This window comes from Zingiber officinale, chromosome 8B (genome assembly GCF_018446385.1).
Source record: "Zingiber officinale cultivar Zhangliang chromosome 8B, Zo_v1.1, whole genome shotgun sequence".
NCBI classification, from domain to species: Eukaryota; Viridiplantae; Streptophyta; class Magnoliopsida; order Zingiberales; family Zingiberaceae; genus Zingiber; species Zingiber officinale.
This window is the reverse complement of record NC_056001.1, coordinates 93853159-93878647: the sequence shown is the minus strand read 5'-3', so window position 1 is coordinate 93878647 and position 25489 is coordinate 93853159. Positions and strand designations below refer to the sequence as shown.

Genomic DNA, 25489 nt, shown 5'->3' with positions numbered 1-25489 from the left:
GCTTTTTAATGTCGTCAGCCCAATGTATTTATAAAAGTTTCTCTGCTCACAGTATTGTCAATCAATAGATGTAGGACTAAAGAGAACTATGACAATGCATCTTTTTATATAAAAAAATAACCAGATAAAATTACTAATAAGCCTTACAATTATTTTTAGTGTAAAAAAAAGACACTAACGTAGTTTAACTTTAGGATCATCAAAATTATAAGAAGATTCAAATTCTTAATTAAATAATAAGAAAACAACCAGAGAAAATTACTAATAAGGTTTAAAATTATTTTTAGTGTGAAAAGAAAAAAGAATATAATGTCATTTAATTTTGAGTTTCACCAAAATTAGTTATTAAAGAGTCTAGATTCTTAATTAAATAGTAAGATAATAAGATAATATTAATATTTTAATGATGTAAACAAAAGAGTAAATAGAGCAAGCAATTTTAATATTTCTATTATTTTTATTGAATTTGGCATTTATGATATTTTAGTAGTTTTTATCTTTTGGTATTTTAGAATTGTGAGTCTTTTTTCCTTTATGTTAAGATTTATTTTCTTTATTTGCATATTAGGGTTTGAGGTGTATATAAGTATCATGTTTAATGTTTTAAGGATAGTTTTTTTTTATTAATGTTATTTTTAGTTGTTATCTCCTCCTTGGAATGATGAGTTTTTTCTTTTTCTTGGTATTTTTACGTGAATCAACAGGGATCAATGGATTCGATGGTCGCTTTTAGTATTCGTGTGCAAATCAATGGATACGATAGTTATCCACTGTATTAGTTTGATATCAGAGCTAGATTGTTCTTGTGGAGTCATGCCACCGAGAAGACAACAACGTGTTGACAACATCAACAATGTGTATGAACATAATATGGAGCAGCAAGTTCAAGCTATTGGTGAATGGATGGAACAAATGATAGGATTTGTAGAACAACTACCTGAAAGAATGACAACAGGATTTGAAAACTAAAATAGAAGAAATTCGGTCTAATGCCATCACCAGCCAAACTTAGTGTTCAAAATAGGTGACGGAGAGGAGAAGGACGTTTATGAAGTGAATATTGTTGATAAGGAGGACAAAGTTTTTATTTATAAGACAGATGTAGATGAAAAAATTGAAATACTTGGTGACTTAATTTATGATGATGATGAAGTAAAAAAAAGTTGTCAATGAATTGGTGACGACGTACTGCAGGTTTCTAACCCATAGTATTTTCAGTCTGTTGTGGCCAGAATGGTTGGTGATAACGCAGAGATTGGTCATGCTAAAAGTGCAATCTTCAACAAAATCCATCAGAAAGATTATAGTCGTGCTAGGGCCTTTATTTTTGAAGTCGTGAAATTATCCTTATTGTTTGATCATGCCTCATAAATGCTTGTGGTCTGTGATATTCTTTTCAATGCTGAGATAGAGAGCTACCACCGACATTATGGCATTGATTGGTACCTGATTTTACGGCTTGCCCCTTCTACTATGCCTTATGAGATACATGCCTGGGTATTCAATGCTTGTGTCACTACTCAATCGTGTTAAGAATGATTTGCCAGGTGCAGATTTGACACTAAACTTTGTGAAGGAAGCATTTTCTGTTAAACGGGCAACGTTTGATTCCAAACGAATTGGTTCTCGTGCTACTCAAGGTAAATCAAACTCTCAGTTGAAGGCCGGTTACTTTATGGATGTTGGTCATCCAGTGGTCATTGAAAGCAAGGTTTTAGAAAGTACTTCGAACAAAAATAGTTCGGTTGACAAAAGTGTAGTTCACGTGACAAAGATAATTTACTCGTCTTCAATATTTTCATTAATTCATTCTTAGATTAATATGAAAAGATAAATCATAAACGACTATTAATCATTAATATGGATGATAAAATATGAAAAGAGACATACTCGAATATATTGAATTTTAATCCTAAAATTTTATGTGACACCACCTTATATTTTAATCATCGTACCATTCTGAGAAGATAAAATGGACTCCTGCAATAAGATACATGTTTTTTTTTATCAAAGCATTAAAGTTTTGATAAATAAAAAATTCCAAATTAATGATACTTCAAAAGATGATACTGACCACCAAAAAAAAAAAAAAAAAAAAAAAAAAATTAATTGAGGCATGAGTTAGCTGTCAAATTACAAGAGAATTCCAATTTGCTAGATGAACTATGCAAACGTATGATTTTCATCCTACAGATATAAAAGCCTATCAGCTACTAGATTTTATCTATATAGTATCAGATGAACTTTTTCTTGTACTATCACTTAATACTATTCTAAATTTGAAGTTGAATTTTTGCCACCCTAGACAATGATACAGATAGAACAGCAAATCGAGAAAATAATTTTAAAGATACAAAAAAGAGTAAATCAAAAATTGCAAAATAATTTTAATGAAACCGATTTTCAAATCGAGAAAATAATTTTAATCTTTTTATTGTTTTTGTCGAGTTTGATATCTTTCCTTCTTGAAATGATGAGTTTTTTTTCTAATATTCTTGCATTAATCAATAGGGATTAAAAGATCACTTATGATATTCATACGTGAACCAATAGATTCGATAGTTATTACTATATCATAACTGTTATAATACAGACACTTTCAGTTTAATCAATGATAATCAATATTATTATATTATAGTAACACTTCGAGTTTATCTATACTAGTAAGATTATATTGTAATAATTACAATTTATAACTCTTATAATATAAATATTTCATCTCACATCAAAATTAATCAATAAATATCAATATCATATTATAATAACCATAAATCATAACTATTATAATATGGACATAGCGCAGATGATAAATATATAACATTTCTAGTGAAACAATCATGAGTCGAATTTCACAATAACTTATGATCTAGAATTGAGGAGGCGTTTGATTTAGGGGAATAGGAGTGAGGAATGAGAATGAGAATCATTGATTGTCATTGTTAATGTTTGGATTATAGGAATAGGAATGCAAATAAGGGAATGAATCCTTGAAATTGGGTAATAACTAATTCCCATGTACCTCCCCTTCAATGAGCCATTACTCTATTTTCATCAATCAAAATATTCCCTTATTCCAAAAATACCCTTGACCTAAAACTAAAATTTTCTCCCTTAATATCAAATATCAAAATATATTTATTTATTTTTTCTTTCATATCACTTCTCTCTCCTTTTCTTTCTCATCATATTTTCTCTCTCATCATTTTATCACATACTTTCTTTCTTCTCAATCTCTTCATTCTTTTTCTCTCATCATACTTTCTCTCTCCTCAATCTCTCTTGTCACACTCCCTCCTTTTTTTCCCTCAACACACTTTCTCTCTCATCATACTTTCTCTCTCTTCAATCTATCCCATCACACTCACTATTCTCTTTTTTTCTCATCACACTTTCTCTCTCATCATACTTTCTCTCTCCTCAATCTCTCTCATCACACACTCTCTCCTCATTTTTCTCATTACATTTTCTCTCTCTTCATCCTCTCCCATCATACTTTCTCTCACATCATATTTTCTTTCTCATCTTCTTTCATCATGCTCTCTCATATCACACTCTCTTTTCTCATTTTCTCTCAGCACATTTTCTCTCTCTTCATTCTTTCTCATTACACTTTCTCTCTCATGAGACTTTCTCTCTCATAATTCTCTTTCATCATATTTTTCTCTCACATTCATCTTTCTCTAACATCTAATTTTTTCTTTTAAGGGTAAAAAAAAAAATTTTGATTTATTCCGATAGAAAATATGCAACTAACCAAACATTACTTTTAAGAGTGATATTCATGCTCATACCTATTCTCATTCCACAATACAATGATTCTCATTCCGATTCCTATTCCTAGGAAATAACCAAACGCCCCCTCAATTCATCATGCACCTATTAGATGGTGAATCCAATTTTTTTAATACGGACGGATCTATTTCTAAATTATATTAGTCAATATTATATTATAATAGTTACAATTATTATATTATAATAGTTACAATCATAAGTAGCTGGATCATAATAAAAAAAAAATCCTAATAATAATAGACAATAATAACAACAAAATATAGAGAAAGGAGCTAGAGGATTTTTTTATAATAAATAAAAAAACATCCTTTTAACTAGAGCGTGAGACGACCCAATTTATGATGGAACGGGTCGAATTGTGATGAGGCCAGTCATTTGACGGGACGGGACGGACCGACTTATCATCTTAGCATATTGAGAAATCTCTAATCCAACCCAATTAAAGACGAGTTATGAATTAGACAGACCAACCCACGAACCTATAATTTTTTTTTTTTCATATCTACAATATTTTACTTCAAGAATATTTTATAATCAAATAGATTTAGAAAACATGTATAAATGTAAATGAACACGAAGATTATTCATGTTTGATAAAAAAAAAATACTATTTTATTTTAAAATTATATCAAAGAAAACTAATAAATTAATATAAAATTTGACTTACATATGTCTCTCTACTCGTGAGTCAACCCAAACTTATTACAGACTTAGATGGTTTAGCCTATGACGGATTTGAACTGATAAAATTCTAACATAACTCACTTAAATTATTTAATGTGACGGATCAATCTGACGATCCAATTCAAATTGACTGTTCTACTTTTAACTAACATATTTTTTGATTTTTATCCATATTTTTTAAATCAAAATATTATACAAATTATTTAATTATTTTTAAATAAAATTGATATTAAATTGTATAAAGCCTGCAACGTGAGCGAGGTTATTTCCCAGTGTGAAATAATTATTCCACTAACATAAATTATTAATAACAATTAGTCCGGAGTGAACTAAAATCTAAGCCGTCCAAGCACTAGACGCGAGATTTCTAATGGCGATATCAGCCGTTCGATGGCCGAAGTCGACCATGTGGAGTTGTGGGTTCTTTGTGATCGACGATATTCCTGACGGGACCCCCGCGGAGTTCGATTCGCATCAAATCGGAGCACTAGGCAGTGCCTAGCGGTCTTCGAATCGCGCATCCGGGAACGATGGGGCGGTCGGCGCCGTGCTTCGAGTGCTTGGAGCGGCAGCTTCAATACGATTTCTCACCCGATCTCGTCTTCCGATATGGAATCTCCGATTCCGCCCTCCCGTTTGGCTCTTCCGCCGCTGTTCAGGTCTGATTCACCTCCTACTCTCTGAGCATTCTGTTTTTTTTTTCCTCCATTAAAGCCTGCTAATCGGTCGAAAGATTCAATTTTTAGTTATCCTAGAACAAAGAACCCTGTTCCAGTGGTATACAATTCGGAAACCTGATTCTGGTGTCTTAAAGTTTGTTTAATTACTGCAATTGACGCTTACTCTCGGTGTTTTCCTTGTTGAGTTTAATATGAAAAATACAAATTATCAGTGGATTATAAAAATTCATCCTTAACTTTGGTTTGGGTGGGCATGGAGCACGTGGCACGGAATTTGGATGGTTAAACCAGTAAATAAAACCTGCTGAGCCTCACTAATGCCTTGAAGTCCTATCAGATATCAGCTATACCATACTGAAGGAAAAGCGTGGAATATTTTTTTTACTAAGTTAATACTAATTGCATCAAGCATTTTGGTTAACTGAGATTATGGAGTATGTGTGTATTTATTGTCGCTTTTGAGTTTAAAGATCCTTAGTCTGTTTTGCTCACTTTTATCGACTAGGCTGAGAGCTCCGCTGTGTGTATAAAAGCGGCTTATGTCAATACTAGGCAAAGAATTGCTTGCATTAGTTAATGAGTATTATAAAGAATATGTTGATGCACCATGTTGACTAAAAGCCAATCATGTAATGTATGTCATGCATTCATTAGCCTGAATAATCCTATAATAATTCCTTTAAAACAACTACATCCATTCACCATCTCTTGCTGTGAGAAACAATGCATACTTATTCAATTTATCAATTTATTTTAATATTTATTTAAATTTTGAAGTAGATGATTTGTTTACTAACTCGGAGAGATTCGGACTTTCATTCTGGTGCCTGCTCATCCATCACTACCATTATAATTTCTACACCCAAGACTATTATGGACAATTGGAGATGCAAACACCTTTTTCGGCTAATAATTAATTATGTTGTTTTCTTATTGGTTAGAAGGAAGGAAGAGAAAAGGGTCAAGATTCGATTCCTCAACATGTAGGATGAGAAAAGAATACAAAAGTTTCTCACCCATTGGAATGGATGTTCAAAGAAAAAGACATTGAATATGTTATGCTACTTGAATCTCAATACTTTCATGATGTAGCTACTATTTCCTAACTCAATTGAAAAGACACCTAATTGAAACTTCTAACAAATCTTCTAGTATTGAGTTCTTGTTGGGGAGAATCATGAAAATTAGGAATTTAATATAAATTTTACTTTGGAAAACTTAATTTTGTAGCTTGTTTTATTTTGAACAATTAGTTAATAACGTAGTTTTTGGATTGGTGATTATCTTGTTTTGTTGTTTAGAGAATAGAAGATTTTTTCCAAGTCTGGTCTAGTCCTTTTAAATTAGGAGGATTTCTTTCCTTTTTTAGTTTCATTTTTATTGATGGATAGATGAATAATAAGTGATACAAAATTGAGGAAGAATCTTGAGGGATGATTATTTGATCCTTTGGTCAAAGTAAAATCTTACAAGACAAATATACTAAAAGCAATTAGGTGTAGCTCCAATAAATAATACAATAAAAGAAACTGTGTTAAGATTGTATGAATATGTTTAAAGGTAACCAATAAAGTTTATAGATAAACCAGTCAAATCAATTAGAATTGAAGGTTCATGGAGAAAGGGAGGTCAAAAGTTCTCTAGTTAATGGAATTAAAAGTGATTGAAGAAATTTGAATATTACTAGTGATATATTGCCTTGCATAGAGTTTGCAGGAAAGAAAAAAATCCATATGGCAGATCCCAAATAGTTAGGATTAACATGGCTTGATGCCAATGACAGTGACAACAACAATGAGGAGGAGGAAGGACGATATGAGCTAGGACAAGGAAGATGATGAGATCTGGTTCTATATTTGAGTTAGAATGAACTTTTAATGAAAACCACTTTTCAATATAGGAGTTACTTCTTCTGGTGCCAACAGTTATATATATAACAATCAGTTTGTCCTATCTCTTATATGAATAAATTGTCTTCTCTGTATGGTAGGTCAACTTGACTGGGGATGGAGACAATAATTTGAGGTAATGTGATGTTTTCAATTCTACTGTGAAAATTATTTTTGAAATGACTTACTTTCATCGCCCTGCTTTACCATTATTACTGACCCTAGTTAAGTTTGGTGAATGGAGCATAATTTCAGTGAGGAAGTCTCTCTTCAACTTGTTTTGGTGGGATTATTCAATGAGAAGATTAGGTTATTCAGGCGAAACTTGTAAGTAATCAAATTACTTTTGCTATTAGATATTTGTTAATTCCTGAATTATTTGGTAATTGAGCTTAGTGATTGAATGGGACCCTACTTGTGCTTCTATCAAATCCTTGGATGTCCTTTGCACAGGGAGCAGAATGAGGGTAACCAGTCTTCTCTTGAAAAAGGGCCATGCCAAAAGGATGTTGATGACAACTCTGTTAGAAATGGGTGGCAACCTTCAATTCAAAATGGCTCCTTACTCTCCTTCATTGGTTCTGGGGATGATCTGGTAGCTTACAATCACAAAACTTCTGTTAGAAATCCCGAATGGCAATATATAATAAAAACAATTACTAAACTAAATCCAGCAGTTTATGTTGGCAGAGCTTCCTATGCTACTGTAAGAAACCTTTGTTTGAATTATGTTTATGGAACTACCGAAAACAATGCAACATCCTTAATAAAATTCTTTACAGAAGGCAGTACTGATCATTGTGCTGCAAACTTTCTTAAGTCGGTTGCTTTTCCTGCAACTGAGAATAATTTTACAGGTAGCATGAGAAATCCTAATATATTCCCTATCCTAGGCATACTAGAAGCACAAGAACACTTGTACTTGTTACATCCAGAAGCTCCATACACACTAGATAACATTATGAATTATAGTCCCAATGTGTTGAAATCTGATTGGCACATTAGATTTTTGGCCTACCAGATTCTTTCTGCTTTAGCATACATTCATGCCTTGGGATTTTCTCATGGAAATATAAGCCCTTCCAGCATACATTTGAATGAGTCCTGTTGGGCATGGTTGAGTGTGAGCGAGATATCATGCTTGAAAGAGGCTTCTTCTGCTTCTGAAAAAAGTTGTTTCATTGAGGAATGTCCTTGTCAAGCTATTTATGCTGATCTTGGGTTGTCAACATCAATGTTTTGGAGTACCAATTTCAAGCTATGGTGGGCAGGCGAATTAAGCAATTATGAATATCTGCTTGTGTTAAACAAGTTAGCTGGTAGAAGGTGGGGTAATAATTCATTCCATATGGTAATGCCCTGGGTCATAGACTTCAGTGTGAAACCTGATGAAAATTCTGATGCTGGGTGGAGGGATCTTACAAAAAGCAAATGGCGCTTGGCTAAGGGAGATGAACAATTGGATTTTACATATTCATCATCTGAAGTTCCTCATCATGTTTCTGATGAATGCCTCTCTGAGCTGGCAGTCTGCAGTTATAAAGCCAGAAGGTTGCCTTTGTCAGTACTCAGGTCTGCTGTCAGATCTGTTTATGAACCTAATGAATATCCATCTAGCATGCAGAGATTGTACCAGTGGACTCCAGATGAGTGCATTCCTGAGTTCTACAGTGATCCTCGAATCTTTACTTCTCTTCACTCTGAGATGAGTGACTTAGCATTGCCTCATTGGGTGACATCTCCGGAGGAATTTATTTCATTGCATCGAGATGCTTTAGAAAGTGACCGTGTATCTCAACAGCTTCATCATTGGATTGACATTACCTTTGGTTACAAGTTATCTGGTCAACCATCGATTGAGGCCAAGAATGTAATGTTGCCTACATCTGATCCATCAATGCCAAATTCAACAGGGCGGCTACAACTTTTTACTAAACCACACCCTAGGCGCCGTGGCATCACAGCTCATTCTTATTTCTATGGCATAAAAGAGTCATGTCTAAAGTGCCAATTGCAACATGAGAGCAAAGGGTCTAAGTGTACTAACAATCTCTTGCATTTGGATTCCAGGGAACAATTATCAGAAACTAGTTTTTTAGAAAATTTAGAGCTAGCCAATCTTTTCAGTGAAGAAACATGTCATCTAGATCCTGTTTACTGTGGCAATACTTGTTCTTTAAGGAACCAGCCCAATGATCTTTCCGCCATTGACATTCTAGAAGAGCCCAGCAGTACTTCAGTTCCATCTGATTTTGATTTATGTTCCCTTCTTGAGTGTTTTGAGCCTGATGCTAGTTCTTTTATGGGCTTTCAAGAGTTCCTTAAATGGAGACAGATATCATCATCCTCCAGTGTACAATCGGAAAAGCAGTCTTGGGATATATTTTCTTTTGGTTGCATATTGGCTGAACTTTATTTGAAGAGACCACTCTTTGATTGTGTCTCATTTGCTGCATACAAAGAAAGTGGTGTCAACCCAGTAGCAGTCCAAGAACTACCTCCTCATGTTGCAGTTCTTGTTGAAGCATCCATTGACAAAGACTGGAGAAGGTAATTTTTGAGTGCTTCTACTTAAAATTTGCTCAGAAACACTTGTACATTATTTTGTTTAAAGGGCGTGCTAGTTCAGTCCAGACTAATTAGTCTTCCATTGGTGTGTGATTAGGCTTCCAGAATCATTCAATTTATTTAGTTTCTGATTTATTGGTTAACCCTCTCATCCTTTCTTATTCTGTGATATGTACTTTCATAATTTTCATATCAATCATTTTGTAATTCATCAGGAGGGCATCGACAAAGTGCTTTCTCGAGTCACCATATTTTTCTGGAACTGTCAGATCTGCGTATCTGTTTCTTGCGCCATTTCAGCTCTTAGCTAATACTGGTTACTGCTTTCAGTATGCTGCTAAACTTGCAAATGGAGGAGCTCTCAGATCAATGGGGCCATTTGCTGCAGAGATATGTGCCTCTTTCTGCTTACATCTTGCAAAATCATCTCTGTCTGATGTTGAAACTGAATCTCTTTTGTGTCTTCTTAAAGAATTCTTGAATTGCCTGAGTTCTGGAGCAGTAAAAGCATTGTTTTTCCCCATGATTCAGAATGTTCTGCAGGCAGGTGCTACTCCAGTGTGTGCGCCTGTTTTTTTTCCCTACAGTTGCATTTATCTGAAATGCAAAAGGTTTCCTATCTGAGAACTTGTATTATTTTGATCACAGGCATCACAATATTCACATCTTAAGGTTTCGCTCCTTCAGGACTCATTTATGCAGGATTTGTGGAAGAAATTGGGCAAACAAGCATATTTAGAGAAGATGCATTCTCTTGTCATTGCAAATTTAGTAAATCCACCTGACAAAGCAATTGCTTCAGCTTCTGCTGTTATGCTAATTGGTTCAAGCGAGGAACTTGGTTTCCCAATTACAATCCATCAGGTCCTTTTATTTCTCGTGAAAACTCTAATAATCGGCTTACATGTGATGACATAAATTTATAGCAGGTTAATTACGGTTCATGTTTCAGACAGTCTTACCACTAGTTCATTCTTTTGGAAAAGGGCTTTGCTCAGATGGAATTGAAGCTCTGGTTAGAATTGGTACTTGAGTTAATTGTGCTCTCAATTGTGTGGGATTTGATTTTTTTAATGCTAAAGTTGGAATTTAATCTATCACTACTGATTTATTGCCAGGTAGCCTTCTGGGAGAAGCTTTCATCACCAGACAACTCTTGCCATTACTTAGAAATACTATTTCCACATGTATAGATGTTGTACAGAGCAATAGGCCTGAACCCATGCATGGCTGGGCTCTCTTAGCTATAATCGATAGCTTTTTCACTTTAGATGGCCTTCTTATGGCCATGCATGCGGAGTTAATACTTAAGGAGCTGGTTCAGGTCAAATGTTTCACTTGATTTTACTAGTCATTTATGATATTCTCTTTCTTATTGCCTTTTGAAATTGGTAAGTTCTAATGTACAGGATCAAGTTTGCCCCCATGTCAAGGTTCTCATGCAGACTCAGCTAGATCTTTCTGTGATTCAGGAAATTCTCTCTTTTTTTATTAACTTATTATATTCTAATATAAGAGGTATTTATAGAATAGGTAATTGGGAGGAATATCATCATCTCCATTATCAATGTTGTCTTCTCATTTCTTAGCAGGTTGTTGCAACAACATTAGTTTCACTCTGTAAAAGGCTTGGGCCGGAGTTGACTAACTTATATGTCATGCCACAATTAAAGAACCTGTTTGATGAGCTGGCCTTTTCCCAATCAACAACCTCAAAACCTGGTACTTCCGGATGGAACTTAAAGGTCTCTAAACAAAAGCTGGATGAGGTTACCCAGATTGAAAGTAGAATGGACATTGTGTATGCTCAGTTCATTTCTATCCTGCAATTTCTACAACAAGATATTGGTCACATTCTTTTTTTTTTTTTTTTAAAAATTGTTTGACAACCTTGCTTAATGTCTATCCTTCTTGGCATGTGAACACGAGTTTTTGTAGCTTGTTGCTGTATCCTTGCTTGGCATCTCTACTTGGCATAGAGAAGCTCCGCCAATCCTGCTCTGTATGGTTCATCTTGGAACAAAATCTTCAAAGATACTACAACTGGAAGGTATTCCTTTACTGCTAGATTCTTAATTTGATGGTGACCAGGAAAAATGTTCCAACAGTCTAGCAAACGACAAAATATGTTCTTTCTGATGTTTCATGAAATAATAAACCTATTGTTTCTTGTATTTTCAGTGGGATGTTGTTGGGGAAACTCAGAGAAGTGGTGGTGAAAATGCTAGTACTCAACGGCTCAATGTGGGCAGAAGTTTTTCCTTGGCTTATAATCCAGCAAAATATCTGATGAATGACCTTGGTTGGTTTGTGCCACAAGGTCATGGAGCTAAAAGTAGCATGAGTCTGTTAAGTTCCAAAGTTGAACTTCAATATAGCAACAAGTTTACCCAGCACTCTGAAAACTCAAATCTTAACTCTGTTGGGCCATGGTTTTGGTTCCCTAGTCCTGGTGCTGGTTCTGATGGACCTGATTTTCTAGGGCACAGTGGTGGCTTGAAAGATAAACCATCTTGGAAGATCAAAGCATCAATTCTCTATTCAGCCCGTGCACACCCTGGAGCAGTTAGATCAATTGCTGTTTGTCATGATGAATGCACAGTTTATACTGGTGGAGTTGGACCTGGATTCAAGGGTAGTGTTCAAAAGTGGGAATTGGAGAGAATGAGTTGTATATCTGGCTATTATGGTCATGATGAGGTCAGTTTTTGCCACAAATTCTTTCTGAACCTAATGTTTCAGTAGTTAAAGAGAGTTCATTTTGGTAAAAAGTTGTACTCTTTTCTTCAATTTCCCTCCTTCTACATTTACTTGGAATCTTCATTTTTGTCAAACACAGTTATAGCAGTCAAGGACTTAATATGTCGGGATTTAGTTGTGAATATAAAATCTCTGTAGCTGTTATTATAAGGTTACAATAAGATTAATACATATACATGGTAGAGGGGACTTCTTAGGTATTGACTGGAATGATATCTCCTTTTTGTATAATCCCATACAAATCACTGTGCAATCCGGATTGCTAGTTCCGTCAACCTGGTGTTTTCCTGCATGTCATCTCGGTGTCTTTCTGCATTGTTTTTGCTAAGCGCTGTCAAGCAACACATGGTAGAGGGGACTTCTTAGGTATTGACTGGAATAATATCTCCTTTTTGTATAATCCCATACAAATGACTCTGCATTCCAGATTGCTAGTCCCGTCAACCCAGTGTTTTCCTGCATGTCATCTCGGTGTCTTTCTGCATTGTTTTTGCTAAGTTCTGTCAAGCAACACATCCCTCCTGTGATCATGCACCCGTGAGCTACACATCCACAATGACACACTCATGAGCAATGTGTACTTGCATGTACACAGACTGTGTTGAGCATGTGCTTACCTGTCGAACATCGGTGGCTCTCTTCCCCTTGGGGTCGTTGAGTTATCTTTCCTCTATCCATCTGGAAATTTCTGTGGCAACTCTCTGCCCATGAACAAGCATCCAATTCTCTGCTCAGAAAGGATTCCGAGCTACTTGCTGTTGGATTTTTGCCATTGCTTTTCAAGCAAATTTAATCATCTTCAGGCAGATTTCGCTGCAAACTCCTGCAGATTTGTTCATTCATCTGCGTTGATACCAGATTCACGGGGACTGAAATCTTGATGGTCTATATGTACATGAGTTGGAGAGTATGGAAATAGAGAAATAGCCAATTTCCTATGCATGGCAAGGCAGTACCTGGTAATGGAATAGTTTTGCTCAGTCTTAGGGAAAACCACCAAAGAACAGTGAAGCAAACTGTCCCGTTATGTCAATGCTCCACCATCTTGGACGCTTTTAATATGGAAAGAGTGAGATAGTGCATCTAGAGCTGCAACCTTGTCTTCAATGGTCTACATAGATTTTTTTTCTTCAATATCTGTTATGAATAGAACTTCTTTTTGATTGTCGATGTTCATATTGCCTTTTGTTTGTTATGCTTTTCTAACTAGGTTTTGCATTTGTAGGTCGTGAATGCTATCTGTACATTGTCTGTAAGTGGAAGGATAGCTTCTTGTGATGGCACCATCCATGTATGGAATGGAGATACTAGAAAATTGATATCTGCATATGCTGAATCATCAGTAAGCTTCCCATTGCCAACTGCAACCAAGGTGACTATTGAGCAAAGCAATATCCTCACGCCCAATGAACTCACAGGGGGCATACTTTCTAATGCATTCAGCGGTAGCTTGTATACTAGCATGCATTTCTTGGATTCTGAAGACAAACTTCTTGCTGGAATGGGAAATGGTTCAGTCAGGTTGGTCTAGATGCCATCTTCTGTGTTAGATGGATATACATAAATGAATGTGCTTTTCTTACTATTCGGTCCTTTTAAAATATTGTTGTTTGAATTGCTAGTTTTAAATGGTTGGAATTTCTCATCTTCTTTGTCAGTCATCGAATATTTTGACATTATGAAATTAGCAGTAAAAGACTGATACATACAAATGTTCCAGAAAATAATTCATAAATATGTAAATCCAGCTTTTATTATAACTTCTATAACCAACTGTAGGGACAGCTTTTGAAGTCATTTTAGGCCCACAGGAACCCTCATCTAGCCATGATTAACAAGTTAATGTGATACTTGTAAATCAACTCTAACTCAAATTTAATGGACATTGAATTTATCGTACGGTCAATTTCTCTGTTTTTTCATATAGAACTTTTACAGTTAGGTATTCTACCCATTAAAAGCATTAAACACAATTGTTAAAGTTTTCCTTTGATCTTGAACAAAAAGTGGACGAACAAGTAAACTAGTATGGCATGGTATCCTATGGCTTATATGATATCAACCAGCTAGATGTTCCATGCAGATTTATTGATGTTTCCCAGGGCCGTAAGCTGCAACTATGGAAGACAGATGCTGCTGAGTATTCTTTTTCATCTCTTGTTTCTGCCATTTGCTCTTGTGGTTCTGAAAATGTTCGAGCAGAGAAAGGTTCTAATCCCCCGACCTGGATTGCAACTGGGCTAAGTTCAGGTCATTGTAGACTGATCGATGTGAGGTGTGGCAACATAATTAGCAATTGGAAAGCACATGATGGTTATATTACGAAGGTATACTGAGCAGAATAGTTCAACTAGAGAATTGTGTTAGTAGATTTGCGGCTTTCAGTTAAGCTGTGTTACAGTTGGCATATTGGACATAAAAGATTCTGTTATTTGACACAGATGGCTGCACCTGAAGATTATTTGATTGTGTCCAGCTCACTTGACAAGAGTTTGCGAGTTTGGGACCTGAGAAGGTGCTAGTTTTTGGTTTTATGTTCCATTTTTTATTCCATGTAGTCAATCTAAAACAAGAAGCTGTTTTAATTCTCTAAACATTATTGCCTGTAGAGTTTATGCACTTTTTACGATGCCATGCAAACTTTTTTTCCTTCCCTGGACTTAGGGCAGGAATAAGTTTTAGTATTTGACGAGTTACAAACACACTAGACAAGATGAAACATTATAGATAAATCTTGATTTTGACCTGATATTTAATTTATGAGAGTAAAGAATCTTTAGACATTCTTCTTGGAATTCTATCGCAGGAGCCTCACTCCTCAAGCGGGTGTACTTCGAGTCCATTCAGATGCCATCACTAGCTTTGCTGTTTGGGCTCAAGATGTGATCTCAGTGTCCAGAAACAAAGTAGCTACATCCTCTCTTTCTAGATCCATAAATCAAGTACGTTATTCATATTCTCTTTCTGGTTTCAAGAATTCTGTTGACAAATGAAATTTAGTAGTGATATCTGGAGGTGCTCATGTCAGTGATTGTAAATTGTTGGAATTTTACCCCCACACTCCCCGCGTGTAAACAGGGTGATAGCCATATTCTGTCTAAGCCTCGAAGGCTTGAACTGAGTATAACTTTGCACTCATTTTTTTTTAAATGAATTTCTCATGATAGAAAATGATAGCATTATGTACCAAATTATTTTTGTTTTTCCTTATCAGCTTTTACAAACTTACCATTGAAGTTAGCGGAAATAACTTACACTTGTTGATCTGGTGTGATGAGATAAATTGATACAAATGTGAAAATTATAAGGATAAATTGAGACAATAAATTTCGAAAGCCAAACTGAGAAAATTATGAAAAAGGAACCAAAGTGAAATTAGACATTCAAAAATTTTACAGACTTGCAAGTTTCTGGAGCATCAAACACCTTAGATACCTTCACATTCTCTCCTATGATCTTTGATGCATGTCAATCTTTTTTTCTACCTTTCCTTGCAGGGTGGAAATTACCAGCTTTCGCCTCGAACACTGTACTCTGTCGATCGAGGGTTGAGAAGCCACTCAATTATCTCCACGATAAGCATTCTTCCCTTCTCAAAATTGTTTCTTGTTGGAACAGAGGATGGCTTTCTGAAGATCTGCAACTAGTGCTAGGGTTCACCCTGGACCAAATTGGACTGTTTTATGTAACAAACTGTTGTACATTACCATGTTAATAAGACAAGTTAAAAAAAAAACATGATGATTCATATAACTAGTTTTCTTCTCAATTTTTATTAATAGTGTTGATTGTTCAATTGATCAGAATTTGACAACATAAATGAAGCTGCTGAATTCATCAGGGTGGTTGAATTCGCACAAGGAATCCCCAAACCCAATTAAAAACCCTCTATAGTATCCTTTCTCATTTTTTTTAACACACAGTTTTCTATTTCTTTGTTATCTCTTTTAATTATGTGTTTAATTAGAACTGTTAATTAAATTTATTAGACCTCTCTGTATGGGACCAGACAAAATATGATTTTGATTTTGTTCTTATTGATTGTAGTTGAAAATTCTCTTACAAGACCTAGGTTATTCTTTGTAGAAGTCAATTCAGCTATACTGATAACAACATAACATTTGATATGTATAGCTCATAATCCAAATCAAATGATCATGCAAAACAACTACGGAACTATCAGAGATTTTGTTAGAAGATCAATTAGCCGATATTTGCATTTAATTTGGTGCTATCAAAGTTCTTAGACAAGTTAGGCATACATGACATCTATGCACCAACAACAGATTCAATAAAATTAATATTTATATGATGTGGTCAACTTATTCTGCAGGGGCACTTCTTTATGTTTCGACACCAAACAAATAAACTGAAGACAAACAACTTTTCATTTTTTTTAGATAATGGTAAATATCATTGATATCAATCAAGGATTTACATGTGAACTACTCAAGTGTTTGGATCTTTCTAAACACTATTTCCATATTCGGCACACTGTCATCATGTTGGCACAAATTCCAGCTTTGCATACAAGAGATCCAAAAGGCGCCCTTTGTTGATCCAGCTATCTTTGAAACACCGCTGTCCAAAGCTCTCCAGTAGCCAGCTACGTGCTTTGTCCCACGACGATTTAACTACTGAGCAGTCAAAGAAAAGGTGGTCCATGGTCTAATCCATTTGTTGGCCCAAAGGACATGTCTTGGAAGTTATCTTTTGTGCGCATCTTGTTGTTTGCGAGTTGCCAAAAGAGAAATATGTGCTTTGTGCTTCCATATTACTGCTGCCCACTCCCTTTGTCGCTCCTCGGCTTGAGGAAATCGTACGCTGCCTTGACACCGTGTCTTTCCTAGTGATCGAATTGGCGACTCAGCTGGTTGGCGGCAAATTGAGCAGGTCTGGCAGGTCGATGTCTTGTCGAATTTGAAGGAGGCGTTGATGAACGGGCTGTCTGACGCCTTGACTTGTCATTTCGACAAGTTAGTGCATTGAAGATATTGATGATAAGTCTATATGTGAGTATTAACCCTTCATATTAATTATGTGATTAGTATTATCATTTTTATATCATATTTTATAATTAATAAAAGATAAAATTAATTATTATATTTATTTTAATTCAGTGTCGAATGAATAAGTATAATAATGTCCTAAGATAGTAAATTTTAATTTACAACATATCAATTGGTTGAATTTATAGTGGGATATTATAAATAGAATGCTACTCTTAACTATTCCTAATCAAACATTAATATATAAGAGCAATATTAATACATTGAGACTAGCATGTAGGTCAACGAATGACTTAATCTCACAAGTCATAGATATGAGATATCAGGTTGACACATAAGTATATATATATTAAAGAATATATACTAAATGACATGCTATGAGAATGTTTCATAGATTGTTGTATGAGTGTTATAAACATTCTCATAGTAGTGACTATTAGTATGAATAATCCTTAGACCCGAAGTCACTACGGTTCCCTACATAATGAGTAGTATACTTTAGTATAGACAAACGCCACTTATAACAGGATGAATTATAAAGCCGATTACTGGATATACAATAAGTTATATGGAGGGATGTGAGTGATGTTAGATGAGATTTATCTCTTAAGTGATATTTGTGGACTCCTTGATTAGTAGGACACAAGAATGCATGACTATGCTTAAATTAGTCAATATGAGATATTGAGTTTATTTGATTAAGTGTGTCTACTTAGAGATTAAGGAATACAAAGATTGATAAGAGGATGACACGGTCTATACCTCATTGATCAATCTAGATATTAAGGATAGAAGGATTGAACCATACAGGATAGTAGACACGAAAAGGTTAGGTCGGATTTCGAGATTCTCATCACTTGGGTAGTAATGATGTCTTGCTAGATGCAACTTATTGCTTATGTATCTAAAATGATTTTAGAGACATTGCCAATGTTACAAGAACCTATTGGGTCACACAAAGAATATGTTAATTTGAAGATGAGTTCATATTATGGATCATTGGATTAAGTATAATTCGAATTAGACTCGTTGAGTTAGACTCAATTGGATTCAACTATTGGATTGAGTCCAATTCGAATTAGACTCATTGAGTCAATTCGGATTGATGAAGATCAATAAGTTAGACTTATTGAGTGACTTAGTGAATTCCAATTCACCAAGGAAGAGGAATGATTAATTTCGAATTAATCATACATTGGATGAAGACCAAAAGACATATTAGATTAATGGAGTATTAATGTCAATTAAGGCAATTGATTGAATGAATACAAAAGAGGTTTTGATTCATTTTCATGGATGACACTTGTGTTCGTGAGATAGACGAAATGTGTTCGTGTGGATACCGGAAGAGACACGAACACTTGATCGTGTTGAGATCCACCGAGGACAAAGTTGTTGTTGAGAGTTCGTGTTTATGCAATAAAGGTAGAACTCTTAATTTAACTAGTATACGATTTCCTTAGTATGGATCTTCTGGAAAGGATCTTGATAATATTCTGTTGCACTTATGTTGCTTTGCGGTCAAGATCCTAATACCATCTCACCCAAAGGGAGTCTTTCTTGCGTTATATATTCCGCAAGGATTTCAATATTACTGATTAATTCCAAGTATAAAGGTCTCGTTGCCCATATCCCCCTTCTTCTTTTGTCAAGCACATTGTCTTCTAGGAGATGGACTGATGCTTGGTTGACCACGTAAAATAGTAGCATATGACATAGATTTTGTCGATCACTGCATATGGAATTGGAACACTGGATACCTTGGAGTATGATAGTGTAGGATCGAAAAGAATTTAGATATCTCCATAATTGCATGATATTATCCACTTTGAGCCTAAACCCTCATGGTTTTGCTCTTGCATTTTACCCAAAAGGCCTCATGCCAATGGAGATATCTTTTCTCTTATAAACCCATGATCTTTCCCATGTGTTTCCAATATGGGACTATGCTTGCAACCTTACAACCCCAACAATCCCCCCCTCAAACAAAGGACCATAGGCTTCCCACGTCCGATCCTCGACCCACCAGGTCTTCCTGCCCCTCGGTCCACGCGACCTACTAGGACTTCCTTGCCTAGTCGCAACTAGGACTTCCTTCCTGGTGTCTGGTCCTCTTGATCCGAATATAGGAGCCCCCACTTTCTTTGTTCGAGGTCAATATTGTACCCACATGGCTCAATCAGACCATAGCTCTTGTGCACAGTGGTCCTCTTGATCCGAACATAGGAGCCCCCACTTTCTTTGTTCGAGATCAATATTGTACCCACATGACTCAATCAGACCATAGCTCTTGTGCACAGTCGACGGTTAAACCTTTTGGCAGTCCGGACTCTGATACCAATTGTAGGATCGAAAAGAATTTAGATATCTCCATAATTGCATGATATTGTCCACTTTGAGCCTAAGCCCTCATGGTTTTGCTCTTGGGCTTTACCCAAAAGGCCTCATGCCAATGGAGATATCTTTTCTCTTATAAACCCATGATCTTTCCCATGTGTTTTCAATATGGGACTATGTTTGCAACCTTGCAACTCCAACAGATAGTGTTTGCTTGAGCCAAGAGGTCACCCTCTGCATGATTGCCTCCGTCAGAGGCCCATAATTGTGTTGGTGCAATCGACCTAGGTTTTGATGTGTGTGTCAAAGAGTTTAAGTTAGACTTTCATATGTATTTGATATGTGTTTGAGTCTTGCAGGACTTTGTGAAACACATGAGAACTTGGTGCGGCCAAGTGTGAGAAACTCATCCAAGGGCTCGGATCCTTGAGTCAGTGAAGGATGGTGTGGAAAGACATCCGAGGGACCGTCGGACGAGGAGCAATGGAGTGGAGCTGAGGGAAGCGGACTTCAAGGCAACGTGAAGGATGGCACGGAGAGGAGCCGCGGGCTCGGGTGCATCTGAGGGACGAAGGTCGAGGAAGAGGACTTCAAAGGCGACTTCAGAAAGGATGAGAGGAGTGAATGTACTGGGACTAGTCGACTGATCCAGCTTCACAGAATGCACAGAAGCATTCTGTGCTTGTCGGCTACGGGGACCAGTCGACTAGTCCTGAGACCAGTCGACTGGTACATAGCCGTTGGCAGAATTTGACTTTCTGCAGAGAGTCGTTGGCTGGGTCCAACGGCACACCAGTCGACTGGTGCTTGGACCAGTCGACTGGTGTCGGGGTTTGAGTTGATTTATGATCAACTCTATCCTCTTATTTAAGGAATGCTTTGGGGCTTGAAGAAGGTTACTGGTGCTAATTGTAAACCTTCTTAGCCTTGCCCAAAGCTTCCAAGTTTAATTCTCTTCCTCCCAATCTAAACTCCATCTTATAAAGAGGAAGAGATCATTTTGTGAGAGGTTTTCTCCACCGAGAAGGAGAAGTTTTAGCCGGAGATTGATGGAGACTGATCCACCGAAGGATCAAGGGCTCGTCCACCTCAAGGACACGTCGTGGAGTAGGAGCATCATCTCCGAACCACGTTACATCGAGCGTGTTAGCGTTTGTATTTTTCGTTGATTGCTTTCATTGTTTTGTTTAGTGTATTCCGTTGTGTACTAACCTTCTTGTAGAGAAGAAATCGATTTGGGGGTGGCCTAGCTATCCAACCCCCCTTCAAGCCAGCCACCGATCTCCCAACAAATTGTTGGTCCTCAACTGCTCCATCGCAAGAGAAATGCTAAGGTAACAAAACAAAAAGGTTCCACTTTGGGATCCAGTGATCTCAAGTAGACGAACTATATATTGTTTGAAAGAAGTCCAACTCGCACTCCAAAGTCCACAATATAGTCTGCAACCATCTAGATAGACGACTTATCATCTCGTGCAAAAAGGAGTAAGTTATCTACATAAGCTAAGTGAGTAATCTTTGTTCCAGCGCACATCAGATGGAAGTGATATTTGACCAACTGTGATGTTGTTTTGAGCGATCTTGAGAAGACCTTTAAATATAATCCAAAGAGGAAAGGAGAGAGCGGATCGCCTTGTCTCAAACCCCTCCTCTCTTTGAAGAAACCATATATTGTTGGTGCAACATCCCTCAGGTCAAGGTTGACCTGGTTGACCAAGCTGAGTCTTGGTTTGAGTTTAGATGTTTGACAATAAGATACTGATTGAAGAAGAGTCAAGTAGGTCAAGGGAGTGACCGGATACTTGACTGGGAAGTCCTAGTGAGTGAAGCTAGGCAGATGGAAAGTCCTAGTGAGTGAAGCTAGGCAGATGGAAAGTCCTAGTGAGTGAAGCTAGGCAGATGGAAAACCCTAGTGAGTGAAACTAGGTGAAAGTCCTGGTGAGTGAAGCCAGGCAAGGGAAAATTCAGATGGATCAAGGATGATCGGACATCTGGAGTTGGGAAGTCCAAGTAGGTCAAAGGATTGACTGGATACTTGGCATGAGGAAATCCAGATGGGTCAAGGTTGACCAGACATCTGGTGGAAGTCCAAGTAGGTCAAGGGAGTGACCGGATACTTGGCACGACTAGAAAAGTCCAAGTGGGTCAAAGGGATTGACCAGACACTTGGTGGGAAGTCCTAGCAGGTCAAAGGAGTGACCAGATGCTAGGCATGATGTACCAACGGGTCAAGGTTGACCGAGTGTTGGTTTGGTAGGCTTGGGACTTGGTTTTGGGCAAAAACCAAGTACTGGATCGATCAGTGGATCGATCCAAGCCTTTCCTAGCGAACAGAGAGCCTCTGGATCGATCCGTGGATCGATCCAGATGTCCCAATCGATCAGTGGATCGATTGGGACGCGGCTGCTTCGCGCGATAAGCGCTGGATCGATCCATGGATCGATCCAGGCGTTTTTCCAGAGCACAGAGGCGCTCTGGATCGATCCGTGGATCGATCCAAAGCCTCCCCGATCGATTGGGAACATTTGAATCGATCAGGTTCCGACCGTTGGCGTCGATTTAACCTGCAGGCGTGCGATGGCTGCGAAAGATCTCTTCTCCGATTCACTCCTGATCTTTCGCCAACTTCTCCACAGCGCTCTCAAAGATCAGATCGCCAGTTCTTGAAGGATCTTGGAAGCTTTCCAAGTCAAGAGGCGGATCAAAGGCAAGAAGAGAAGCTAGGGTTAGGGTTTTCTGTACTCATTGTAAGCTTTGCGCTTGTATTTTGTTTCCCTTTCCTTTCTTCTTGTACTGAGAGTCTTGTAGGGCTTCTCCGCCCTCGGTAGTTACTGAAAAGGAGTGTTTTCATAGTGGAGGGTGCGTGCGTGGTGTGGATCCTTGGATTAGTCACCTCTTGTGAGGTGGATACCAAGTAAACCAACATTGTTAGCGTTGTGTGTTTGTTTCTGTTATTTTCCGCTGCATATCCTTGAAGAAACAAGCCACGCCGAGCGACGAGCACGCGACGAGCTATTCACCCCCCCTCTAGCTACTTTTGGTCATAACAAGTGGTATCAGAGCGAGGCCGCTCTTCACCGGAATCATCGCCGGAAGGGTCAAGCATAACAAGAAAATCTAGAGGGTGAAGAAGTTGGAGCAAATTCTTCAAGTTCAAGACTTTATCAAGCTCAACTTCAAGATGCAATTCCAAGATGGACTTGGATTTGACACAAGGGTGACTCCACCATACACTTCTACGAGTTTCGATTCTTGGAAATCAAGAATCGAAAATTTTCTTATGATGGAGATAGAGCAATGGTTTGCTCTAATGGAAGGTTTCAAGGCTCCAAGAAATTCAAAGGGTAAAGTTCTCAAGAGGAGCAAGTGGAGCCAAGAGCAAGTCCAAAGGTGCGAGGCTAATGACAAAGTGACCAAGCTTTTGGTCAATTTATTGCCAAGCACCATCCTTTGCAAAATTGGAGAATTTGAAGATGCAAAGGAATTATGGAGCAAATTGGACAAGCTTCATGAAGAGATCCCCTCGTACAAGATCATGAAGAATCCAGAGAGGGTGACTCTTTGGAGCAAGACCAAGAGGAGGACTCCGAGGTTGAGAGATGCTCAACCTCAAGAAGAGGAAATCCAAGAAGCTTCATCCTCAAGGGAATGCAACGAAGGGAACAAGGAGGGAGCATACTCCTTGTTTCATGTTCAAGATGATGAAGCCTCCACCTCTAGGATTGAGGGGGAGCAATCCTTGGTGACGCCGGATCAAGAAGAAGGAGAAGCTTCGACATCCGGGTCAAGTGAAGAAGAAGAAGGTGGTGCCACCTCCGAAATTCAAGAAATAGCAAATGGAGGAGGAAGTGCCATCCCTACACAAGAAGGTATAAATGTCTCAATTAAAAATAAAAATCATATAATATGTTTTGAGTGTAGGGAAAGTGGGCACTACAAGAGCAAGTGTCCCAACTTGGCCAAGAAGAAGGACCAAGTGGCAAAAAGGGGCAAGGAGAAGCCCAAGGAGACCATCCCCGGAACAAAAAGGAGCAAGGAGCACATTGTGTGCTTTTCTTGCAACCAAAAAGGGCATTATCGAAGTCAATGCCCCAAAGGGAAGAAGATGGTCAAGGCTCAAGGAGGCATTAGTCAAGGGGGAGCCTCCAAGGTAAAGAAGAAGGTAACATTTATTGAGCCTACCCCTTTACATTATGGTAAAAAGCATGATAGTTCTAACTTTTATCATTTTAATGCGATTTACCACAAGAATAGGAAGCATGAGGGCTTTAAGGAAAAGCATGTGGCCCTACATGCCAAAACTACTACACCTAAGGCTAGGAATGTAGGTAAAAGTCTAGGCAAGAACTCTAAGGATTGTAGTTACAAGCCTAGAAACAAAAATACTCATGAACTTAATGGAAAAACAAAAACTAAGGACTTAGTGATGGAAAATCAAGTCTTGAGGTCAAGACTTGATAAAATGGAAAAGACCCTAAAAAGGATGGAAAATATCCTATTAGGGCAAAAAGAGCATAACCTAGGTTTAGGGGTACAAAAGCTATCCAATGGCCATAGAGGTTTGGGATACAAACCAAAGGCTAAGAAGGATGTGCCCACTTACCATAGAGTTCCATATAGTTATGGAACAAACCCTAGGTCTAGTGGTCAAGTCAAAAATACTAGGGAAGTCATCCCTAAGAGTGTTTTTGCAACAAACGTGACGAAGGCTTCTAAGAAGTCTAAGAAAGTCACAAACAAGGTCACAAGGGAGGCTATCCCTAGAGTTGACCTAGAAAATGTGACCAAGGCTTCTAAGAAGCCAAACAAGGTCACTAGGAAGGTATCTAGGGAAGTTATCCCTAGTGAATATCTAGAGCATCCAAGGAGCACCAATAGGTGTTGGGTTCCTAGGAGCATCTTCTCTACCCCATAGATGGGTTAGAGAGTGTCAACTCCGATTAGAAGGGTAGTTAACCCAACTTTGAGGAAATTGACACTCAAGGAGCATTTTCAAGGTTTTGTTAACCTTTGAAAATGAAATGGAATTATTATTTACTCCTTGAAAGAGTAAAATGTGCCTAATGGTGGAAAATTGATTTTATCTTAAAAAGGCATAAATTGGGAAAACCTAGAGAAATCCCAAGTTGGGATTTTGGTATTCTCTTATAAATTTTAAGGCACTCTGGGCCTTGATTTATGTGATTACTCTTGAGGAAAAATGGAATATGCCAACATTTGAGGATAAGCTTAATTTCAATTGGCATAAATTAATCAAGAGAATTAGAAATGCCCATTTAGGTTTTGGCACTCTCTTGAAGCACTTTGGGCAATCTAGGGTTTAAGTTTTAGGATTAGCTAAGATTAACGATACTTAGATAGGTAATCTAGGTATATCTTATTTATGCTAAACCTTGCCATGATTGTTTGCTCATAATATGCCATGACATCATATTTTATCTTATGTGTATTTTGCATTCATGACTTATCATGAAAAATACAAAAATACCATGTCATGCCATACATACATCATGTAGTTATAGGAATCTTTCTTTTGAAAGCTATTTTATTTTGATGTATGCCATAACATTATCATGCATTATGTTTATTTCCTTAAAAATTAAGGACATATGGCATTAGTTAAACAAGTGGCATTTGTTTACAACAAGTGGAATAAACAAGTGACATTTGTTTAACAAGTAAATCAACAAGTAACATCCTTTGTGGATGTCTACCTCTCAAAATGCCTAGATAGATATGCATGATCCCTAGAATAGGGCAAAACCAAAAT

The 25489-nt window shown here is 37.2% G+C and overlaps 1 protein-coding gene across 4 annotated transcripts; it reads left to right on the top strand.

Annotated features, from left to right (window-relative positions):
• The first annotated feature begins 4926 nt into the window (after positions 1 to 4926).
• LOC122015480 (protein GFS12-like) lies at positions 4927 to 16142 on the top strand. Of its 4 annotated transcripts, none has more exons than XM_042572389.1 (17): positions 4927 to 5135; positions 7147 to 7181; positions 7301 to 7372; positions 7499 to 9595; positions 9829 to 10156; positions 10262 to 10477; positions 10566 to 10638; positions 10732 to 10937; positions 11023 to 11085; positions 11206 to 11414; positions 11552 to 11663; positions 11795 to 12313; positions 13599 to 13894; positions 14457 to 14700; positions 14815 to 14888; positions 15180 to 15315; positions 15871 to 16142. In XM_042572389.1, the coding sequence occupies exons 1-17, from the start codon at positions 5007 to 5009 to the stop codon at positions 16018 to 16020; spliced, it is 4959 nt and encodes a 1652-aa protein (XP_042428323.1). In that variant the 5' UTR covers positions 4927 to 5006; the 3' UTR covers positions 16021 to 16142. The 4 variants fall into 4 exon arrangements, with proteins under 4 accessions (XP_042428323.1, XP_042428322.1, XP_042428325.1 ...); XM_042572388.1 differs by having other exon boundaries at positions 9829 to 10171; XM_042572391.1 differs by having other exon boundaries at positions 5029 to 5135; positions 7271 to 7372; positions 9829 to 10171.
• The last annotated feature ends 9347 nt before the right edge of the window (positions 16143 to 25489 follow it).

Excerpts from the sequence above, each read along its gene's own strand:
- LOC122015480 (XM_042572388.1), top strand. The coding sequence starts at position 5,007 with ATGGGGCGGTCGGCGCCGTGCTTCGAGTGCTTGGAGCGGCAGCTTCAA. Across the intron at positions 11,415-11,551 it reads GAAAGTAGAATGGACATTGT|CTTGTTGCTGTATCCTTGCT; the intron begins GTATGCTCAGTT and ends GAGTTTTTGTAG. Across the intron at positions 14,701-14,814 it reads ATGATGGTTATATTACGAAG|ATGGCTGCACCTGAAGATTA; the intron begins GTATACTGAGCA and ends TATTTGACACAG.